Source organism: Ornithodoros turicata, chromosome 6 (genome assembly GCF_037126465.1).
Source record: "Ornithodoros turicata isolate Travis chromosome 6, ASM3712646v1, whole genome shotgun sequence".
Lineage (NCBI taxonomy): Eukaryota > Metazoa > Arthropoda > Arachnida > Ixodida > Argasidae > Ornithodoros > Ornithodoros turicata.
The window spans coordinates 42,405,490-42,415,235 of record NC_088206.1 but is presented as its reverse complement, the minus strand read 5'-3'; the positions used below and the strand labels follow the sequence as shown (position 1 = coordinate 42,415,235).

The 9,746-nt window shown below is 41.9% G+C and overlaps 1 protein-coding gene across 2 annotated transcripts in view; it reads left to right on the top strand.

Annotated features, from left to right (window-relative positions):
- The first annotated feature begins 288 nt into the window (after window positions 1–288).
- Window positions 289–9,746, top strand: part of LOC135397921 (uncharacterized) — a 124,480-nt gene continuing 115,022 nt past the window's right edge. The window contains exon 1 of one of the 2 annotated variants that reach the window (XM_064629417.1): window positions 289–544. In XM_064629417.1, coding sequence (XP_064485487.1) covers window positions 310–544 — 235 coding nt within the window. In that variant the 5' untranslated portion in view covers window positions 289–309. The remainder of the gene's footprint in view (window positions 545–9,746) is intronic. The other variant, XM_064629416.1, reaches the window with a different exon arrangement.

The window sequence follows — 9,746 nt, the reverse complement described above, 5'->3', positions numbered from 1 at the left end:
TATGCCCTCCACTCGCGTTCCTTTATGCTTCCACCACACGTCCACCGTACGTCACAGCAGGATTGCGTGACTAGGGCGAAAAAGAGAAAGCAGCTGCGTCTAGGAACAATGATTTGTGGTTGAAAACGAGATGCTCGCCATTTGTATTTTATTTCCAGTATGTATCCACCCACATGGCTACATATTTCACAGTGACATAAAGAAAATGCTACATTGATTGGCACATTGTCTATCCCCCCATGCAGTTCACGTAAATCTGAGTCAGTCACGCGCTGTCAGACGAGACAGGGACATTTGCTCAAGTGCCGCATGTGTGTGTGTGTGTGCTACAACGAAGAGGAATGGCTGATCACTTCAATTATTTTCGCTTCTTTTTCTACTGGCATGCGGACGTCGAGCCGACAGAGGACTTTCAACGAACTGCGCCGCTCAATGCTGCAAATGTTGGGAAAACCCGAAATGCTGGTCTCCGTGGTGGCTCTTAGCTTGATGTGCACCACCTTGTGGACAGAGGCTAAAGGAACACATGGCAGTGATGACTATGGTGAGTTGAATATTGTTTTTAGGAATATGCCATTAAATTTAGCTTTCAACTAGCTTCCGGCGGTATGTTCTCGAAATATGATTGTGTGTGGGTGATTTCTTGGCAAAGACCTATGATCAGGGATCCCAATAACGGCACCATGAAATTCGAGGACAACATCGTGTTCGTATAGGACTGTTCGAACCCGATTGAGGACCAAAGACGTCAGGAACCTGATGGCGTCGTAGAAGTTGCTGGTCATTCCCATGGGACTTCAAAAATATGTGCCGTTATTAATATACCCTCTGGAGGGTAAATGTAACCCAAGTTTTGGCCGCTGGCGCGTCGTTCATGATGATTCTGTCTGGATACGTCAAATCCGTAATGATTATTATAATTTGATGTGGATTATCCCTGCATCGTTTTGCAAATCATCTTTCATTCGACTAGCTTCCAATCCTTGGAGCATTATATACGCACGTCACTGGTTCAAAAAGCCCGTTCGTTGAACGCAATCTTTGTTCGTTGGAAAAGCAACGAGCTGACTTCGGAGGAACTGTGAAGTGAAATGGAACCACACTAGTTTGATGTAACATCAGGTAGAACATGGCTTTGTGATGAAGCACGCAAGTCATTACGTATCAATTCTTCATATTTTTGACACTGGTAAATTTTAAAGATTGATATTTCCGCATTCGTGGCCCCAACAGACGTCCGGCACGCGAAGCTAGTGGAGTTCACCACGGATTTGGGGACAGGTATCAACTGACACTGAAGTACTATGTAACGCATTTGAGACTGACTACCAATCAGTATTAAACATGTTTTGAAAACGTGGCGGCAGCTCGTGATTAGTTCCGTTCAAATCATGGTTTAAATAGCGTAACCTCTACGAACGTCATGCGCGTGAAGCGGTTTCCAACCACGTCTGTTGCGCCATCTGTTGACCTCTTTACGCGTCGTCGGCTCCAACTGCTCCTCCGCCATTATCCATGTCCCGACGTGAATAGAGTGACCAGAGAGGGAAAGCCATGAAACTCTTTTCTATACGGCGTGCACTACCTCGCACCGAGCAAATTTCTACAAATGTCTGGTTTACGTTGTAGTTTTCCGGGATACACCAACCGTGCATACTCGACGTTCCGACGACCGCTGCCGGGATCGCAGGTCGTTCCATTGGCTAATGTAGTTTCCGGAGTTCTTAATAGATAACGCGGGAGTCGTCTCAGGGTAGTCGGATCTTAGAGTCAGCAAATTTTGCTTGAAGCGACAGTCTCTAAAATTATTTTGCTAAACTTTTTGTGTACGCAGCATCCAAGTTACAAGCCCTCAGGAAAACATGCTTTTTGTATGGGCTTACCATTCACTTTACATTTCCTTTAAAGGGACTATTGAACCCGTCCCGGTCGATTCCGAAACTGTAGTGCCGCTTTACTCCGCGTTCATCACTGATAATAACGCCGAAAATCCGACCCGAATTGGTGGCGTTCTTCCTGTGCAGTTTGATGTAACACGTGGCAAGTTCAGAAACGCATATTCAGAGTCCTCCATCAGTCCACGTCTGTACGCCGCTCATACACTCTTAGACATGTGACACTTAATAAGAGGGAGCTTTTTGAAAAAAATTGCCGCCTAGAACAGGCATCACCGCGTGCTCTCTACACAAAGGTCTACACTGTAACGCGTGGTGCACGTGTTACACTGTGCCGCTTGCAAACATGGATACGGTGTAGCGCGTGGGATACCCGTTACATTGTGCCTCCTAGAGTATGGCGTCCAAAAAACCGCCTACAGCAAGCAGTCCCATGTGCCGCGTCGCGCGCCCGTTAGTTTGTACCACATGACAGAAGCAACATTACTGAGTCTCAGGACAGCGACAAGGCAAGACGGATAGCGAACACACACGAAGGATTCATAATGAGTTCGCTGTGTGTTCTCCGGTCCGTATAGACTCGTCGGCGCCCTCCGGCTCAAGGCCATGCTGTCTAGGCGGTGATAACAAAAGACTAAATGGAATGAGTAAAACTATGCTATTACAAATTTAGGGGCGAATACAGACGCGCATTCTGAAAACGTACAGCTAGGATAAAGATTGATCAAACCCTTTTATTTCGCGAGCTCTTAATTCTCGCGAATTTCACGAATCCAGAAAATTCGAGAACATTAAAGGGTCTCTGACCAGAAGCTGGTCAATGTCTTTGTTTATATGGATAACGAACCTACATGGTGCCTCCAAGTTACAACTGAAACGTTTCGTCTCTGCGGAGCCGCCAACTATTCCAAACAAGGAGCCGAAAAGCGGTTTCGATTTCTGCCCTCAACTCGTGGGATCAGCGCAAAACTCTAGCTATTATGCAGTGGTTTTCCCATGTGTATGACGTCAAACGCCCGCGACGTTTATTGGTGGAAAGTCCACACCGGAAGTTCGGGTGGTTTCCGCAACTTCCGTATTGCTGGGTGCTTTTTCAATATGGACGTGGAAGCACAGTGGAGTCAACAAGTTAGCTTTTCAGCTACCTTTCAGCAGCTGAGAGGCACCTGCTACGTGCAGCAGAGTTTGGAGGCCTTGCTTTTGAAATGTTGAACCGCGAATCGACTTCAGCATGAAGAGGAAGTTCCAACGACAGACTGTTAGATGAGCTTTCAGCATCCATCACGATGAAGCACATGAACAGTTTGTGTAAATTTCATGTTTGACGGCGCCGTGTAAAGGGGCCGGAGTGGTTCATGCATAATAATGCCGAAAGAAGTCGAGTGCTTATGTTGCAAGGAGCTGCTCTTAAAGTAGCATATTTAGAACATCGAGGGCAGCACGAACCTAGCGCTCATATTCACAAGTAAGAAGCGTACGTGTCTGATGCACAATCGTGCTGGTTGGTATCAATACAAAATACTTTTTCTGAACTTTTCCTTATTGTTCGCCACTTATTCAGAAAGAGTGCAGCAGAATTAATACTCGGCATCCTACTAGCTTTAGCTTTGTTCAAAGCTTGCGTGTCTCATGCAGGAAATAGATGCACTACATACCAACAGTTCGTGAGATGGGTGTTGCACAAGCTTGAAAAAAAAAAAAAAAAAACAAGAGAATCGTTATACCAGTCTGCGCGGTGAACAGGATACGCAAAGCCTTTCCCATAGTAACTACTACATGCTTTAAATACCCAAGATACTAGGTGGAAGTACCCCGTACAGGAGGTGCCCTTGCAATTTCACCTGTAGGCACATGTCGGTAATGATGTAACTATAATAATGACCCCCCTCCCCCCGAACTTTTTTCAACGCTCCTCCATGCTTGGGATTCTGGATAAACCACTGTGCTGACCCCAGACACAAAGCACCATCTCAGCACCCTGCTCCACCAGGTAAGAATTACATTGGGCTCTCAATTCCACCACAGACACAAATCCAATCCTGTTCTGACGCATCCTTTTGTCCACCCATTCAGTCAATATGTCGTAAGTGTTGTTGGAACTCTTACTCTCTGATAGCACCCAAATAGTATTGTTTAAGCACCTCAAGTATTTTAATGATCGTTATGTGGAAGTAAATCAGACTGTTATGCAGGTTACCCTGTGTGTGACCTCTGGTTCCTGCTCTCAGTCCTCCAGAAGTGCTCACTACACAAGTTGACTATCGAAAACCTCAATCTTCCATGCATGATGTAAAACCACAGTTCGCTTGCTTCCTAGCCATTTTTTTCATTCTCAATGCTCTCTCTCAGCTTTGTATCTTGGGCTGCTCAAATACTCAAATAGGCATGTTGTGGTCAAAGATGATGTAACATGAAATGTGGTTCATATAGTTTATTGTGGATTCAGATATATTGTAGACTCAGATAATATATTCATAATATGTCTGCAGAGATTGCTCCAAAATAGCATATGTGATGCAGCGTCATTCATTATTGGGCTTGTGGGAAAAATCATGATTCACCTGATACAGACGGCAGCCTTTGTAACTGTGTCTGACACATTTTTAGCAGCCACTGTTTTAAAATATGCATTAAAAATGCTCCAACTATGAAAGTATCACGAAGTTCTTCATTTCATTTGTTTACTTTAAAGACCCTTGTGAAGGGATTTACATAAAGGGGGAGGTTTTTTATCCAAAAAAGACAAATACCAAAATGATGCACACAAAATTCGTTCACTCACCACAAAGAAATTCATTCGATCTGAAAATGATCATAGCACTTGAAAATAAATGACGATACATTTTGTTCTGATGCTATGTGTGCAGGAAGGTCATTCCAGTTTGACACCATCAGCTGGTGCGGAGAGTAGAGGAATTTTTTTGTTTGTGTAGGTGGAGCAAGTACTTTGTGCGGGTCATCAAGTCTTGGAAGTAACTTGTGAGGGGATTGCCAGTAAGTGGGATGGGGAGGAGTGTGACCGTAATATAACTTATGAAAGAATGCCAGGCTTGATACCTTTCATCTGATAATCAAAGGAGTAAGAAAGAGTTTGGCTTTAATGGCTGAGACGCTGGAAAAAGGATGATAATCACGAGCAACGAACCGTGCGGTTCTGTACAAATTCTACTTTGTCGATTAAGAGATGTTGGGATGGGTTCCAGATTGCAGAGGCATATTCCAGTTCTTTTGAACATGGCAGTTGATGTTCTGAGACTGGAACACATAGGAAAGACATATACATACAAAGCATCAAGTGCCTAAGAAATGAATGATGAAAGAAGGTAGTCACTGGAAAGGTTAGCCAGTAGTAAGACTTGAACCCACATCTTCTGTATTACCGATCCAGGGCCCTTACCAATTGAGCTAAGCTAACACGCCTCTCCAGTGACCTCCAAGGGTGCGTATGTACCCTAGGAATAGGTTTATGGGCAGGAGAACATTAGTCACTGTTATTATACAGGCATTGCTCTCTGTCCAGTATGATCACAGCAGAGCACATTTACAGGAACTCACAGGCACAAAACTTGCATAATAAATATGTAATAGCCTCAAACAGCTATTATATATAATAACTGGGACATGGAACTCCAATAGCAGATGGTCTGGCAGTACAACACAGGTGATCTTGCCATCACTATATTTTTCCCAAAATGCTGAAAATAAATCGATACAATTACTGCAATGAACTGCTCAATTTTTCACATTACATATATATTTTAGCACTCTGTCTTTCATGTTTCAACATATACATGCATCGAACCTGCAGAAGCGTGTGTGTGTAAGTAGAGTCACACGTCTCATGTGCAACAGGCAGGTCTAAGTTCTATTGAGATATGCCAATTCCTTACGTGTGCTCACCACCTGTAGATTCCTTTAAAGGGAACAAAAACTTTTTGTTAGTAACAACTTCACGCTATATACCACATTTATAGAAGAAATTGGTCCCGTACCTCCACATTTATAAAATAAATTAGTCCTGTACCTGACAGACAACTGTCATGACCATTGCCAGATGTCTTCCTCTCCTGTTCCTTCTACTTCCATGAAGTCATCACCCTAACATTGTTAAAAACGCCATATAAATGCAATAACTGAGATATTACCACTACGAGCATACAGCAAATCACAACCACATAAATAAAATGCACAATTGCACCGAGCTGTGCACATTTTCACACACACACAAAAAAAATACATAACAGAGTGGCCTGTCTCTAATAACACTTCAACAAGTTTGTGTAACTCTGTTTTGAAACTGGACACAGGAAGGCCATTTCCAATCAGCTGAAAAAACTTGTTCGGAAGAGGAACGGTTTCTGCTGATTTCTGTAGTTGGTCCGTAGCAGTGGAACCTTGTAAGGTGGTACAGTGATGGATTTCATACCATAATGGCAAGTGTTTGGGATGGCGCTAAAAGATCCTGAATTTGCAAGGCAATTTTGTGTAAATGTCTGATTTCCAAGTGAACGCTTTGTCTACTGTATACTACATGTCTTGAAGGAGCTGAGGGGCTGCATGGATGGATGGATTGTAGTGGCACCCCTGGTGGGCCCACTGATCTCTATGTATAAAGGCTGGATCGCGCATGGGAGAGGGGCTCGTGGGGGAGAGGCGTGCCTTCGGGACGCCATGTTGGTGGGCCCTAAAGTGCTGTGTGTGCCCATAGAAAACAATGGGAGGCAACAGAGATTGTGAGTATTTATTGCGCTGCAAGCATTGGTCGTTGTTTGTCATCACACAATTTTGTAAGGTGCCAGTATACTGATGTATCCTAACAGTGTTTCACAGGTGTCCTGCCGTTCGATTCTTAATTACGTTATGTTTTGCATTCCGAAACTAGACCGTCACTGCAGTGCAGCGCTGGGGATTGTACTACAGCACGTTTCCCAGCCAATATTTCAATAAGAAACGACTTGAGGTTAACAACAACCATGTATATAATATCCCGTACTGCGTTCTGGACAAAAATTGTTCCATAAAGAACGGTCCGGGAAAAGATATACTCGCATGGCAGAAAGAGATCGTTCTGTAGAATCACAGCCGTTGTTTTAGCCGTGTATGCGTTTAGTATGATTTATATCAAGCATCAATATTTCAAGCATATCAAGCATAGAAAGAGTCTTAGTAAACGACAGCGGTGCTTTGCCTCGCAAATATGGACACACCGATGCAGCCCAAATAATTACTTCACGCAATTAGATCACACTCGTTAGGACAGTTAATCTGATTGCGTATTTTCAAAGTCAAAACTGCACGCTATTTCTTGCATTTTTCTAAAGATATAGATTAAAAAGTTGTGCATATACTCACACATACTATACAAGATATTTGATTGTGGATTAAATGCTAAAATTTATCGATTCACATTCAGGAGAAGTGGTGACTACCACACATCAGTAAGAGTTTAATTAAAATTTGAACAGGTGTTGCGATTTATGATCAGTGTTGTAGAATGTGTAATTTCACAATACGCAAGCTTTAATTCGCTCACTTTGACGAGCACTCTTTCATGACGTCAGGGAAGTTAATCGAATGGATTGATATTTTCTGTATATATACACTATAACATAATGCGAATTCTTTATGTCGTGGATATTAAAAGTTACAAATATTTTCCGAACGAAATTTACTTAAAAGTCGAAGCTCGAACTCGACTTCTTTACTTAAACCTTAATTTACTTAAAACTCGAAGGTAGTGATATAAGCTTAATCAATTAAGTTACTTAGAAAGTGGTAACACCTCCTTGAGACACAGGACTTATCTCTTTTTGAAGTACAGCCCTTCTATGTTTGTTTGCTTCTTCCTTTATTTGTTCTGATTATTTGCAGGCGCGGTTGTGCCAAACTGAATGTCCTTCTCCAGCACTCACATGCTTTTGTTGAATACAACTGCAGCGTGAGAAAAGCTGCTTGGGGACGGGGTCCTGCTATCCAGTGCTGACTTTGTCATGCTTGTTATGTGGAGCATGTTCCAAAAAATGCAGCTCCACGTATGGCCTTCAAATTGCAACAGGACTATTTGGAGCTTCAAACAGTTGTGATTTTGTCATTTTGGCCCTCGTGTACCCAGACTGTGAAACGCAAACGAAAAAGTCTAACACGATATGCTTTTGTAATGAAGATCACTGATGATGAGTAAAGAGAATATACGAGTTCAAGTTTATTCAATATTCTATATCATACATTATATTATTCAACATTTTATGTCAAGTTTATACAACATCAAGTTTATTCAAGTGCAAGATTTATTTCTTGCACTTATGCGTTTCAGGATACAATGAACGTGCAGGGAGGTCGCAAAAGACTACATTTATTGTTTTGTGACCTTGCTACAATGGCAATATATATTTTAGGAATGACAATGGTCAGGTACGCCCTCTCAATTTTAGGTTCGAATGAGCAATGAATAGCAACTTTCCTCCTGATATTTTCTCATATATGCTAAATTTTAAATTTAATGTGATCAAATATGTGATAATATAATAATAATATATAAGAATATAATATGTGATAAATGAATGTGATCAACAGTAGATGTAAACAACATGAGTAGCCAGAGAAGTGCATTCTCAATAAATAATTTTCTTCTTATAGCCTATATGTGCATGCCTATTAACTGAAACAATTATCACAGTTCCCTGACAAGTTTTAATATCTGAGAGTGTACTGTAGAGGCTGCTTAGATCTACAACAGTTCATACAAGGTACTATATACTGTGAATGCCTTTAAAAATCCCATGTGACACATATGCCTTTACTTTCTGGAGGCGCTGTGGTAGTCAAAGTTTGTGGGCATTACGCAGGTTCTGCACCCATTTCTTGAGAGTGTCGAGGCAGCTGTGAAGTAACCTGCATTGATGATGATTATTCAAATTTTTATGGCGCATCGACAACAAAGGAAATAATACATCAGAACATTGGTTTGGGTGCAACCAGTTAAAAATGAATATGTTGTTTAATAAATGCATTGGACAAATGTTAAAACATCAGTTTAAAACATGGTTTACAATCCCTGTATCTTCTAAAAATTAAAAAGATTAAAAACTATTCTAAAAAGAATATGGGGAACTCTTCTAAAAAGAATTACAATCTCTAATTATTATACTGCTGGGTGAAGGAGCCTAAAGTCTAAGGTGTGTTTCTGATGTGAACATGTAAGAAAATATGCAAAACTGATAGAGGCTATCCACAGTGCGTGCACTGAGGTTGTTCCTTCCTGTAAAGTAGAAACCAGTGGATGAGGAACGTGATACTTACCTGTACACCCAGCCGTATCACACTGCACAGATTATTCACTGGGTAGCCCTCATGACGAAACCTGTATTGAGAGACCACTTTTGCCTTAAAAACTGCTACAAATAGCACGACACGCTACAAATTATTACTATCGTAACAAGCTGACGATACAGCTCAGACACAAAGGCGTTATTCAAGTCGCGCCACACCACCGTTACGTAGGATTCTTTGTCACAAATCAAACCAAGGCACAAAATAATACCAATACATGAAAAAAGGTGACAATGGTGGTCTCATTATGACGTAATACCGAACTTGTGCGCGAAGGTAATTCAAAGAAATGAATGTGGCACTTGCTTCCGCAGAGAACACCGTGTACCATGCAAGCAATGCATGCAAAAAAGCGCTCGAGTGCTTGCACATATATTGATGACAACACTACCTGTGTAGTGTAACATGTTCTTTCAAGCATATTATGTACTCAAACTGTATTTGCCGCCGGGTAAAATGCAAGTGTGCTCGATTGAACGTCGGAAGAGCGATCAAGCAACCTGCATCCAGTGCTCGTTTTGG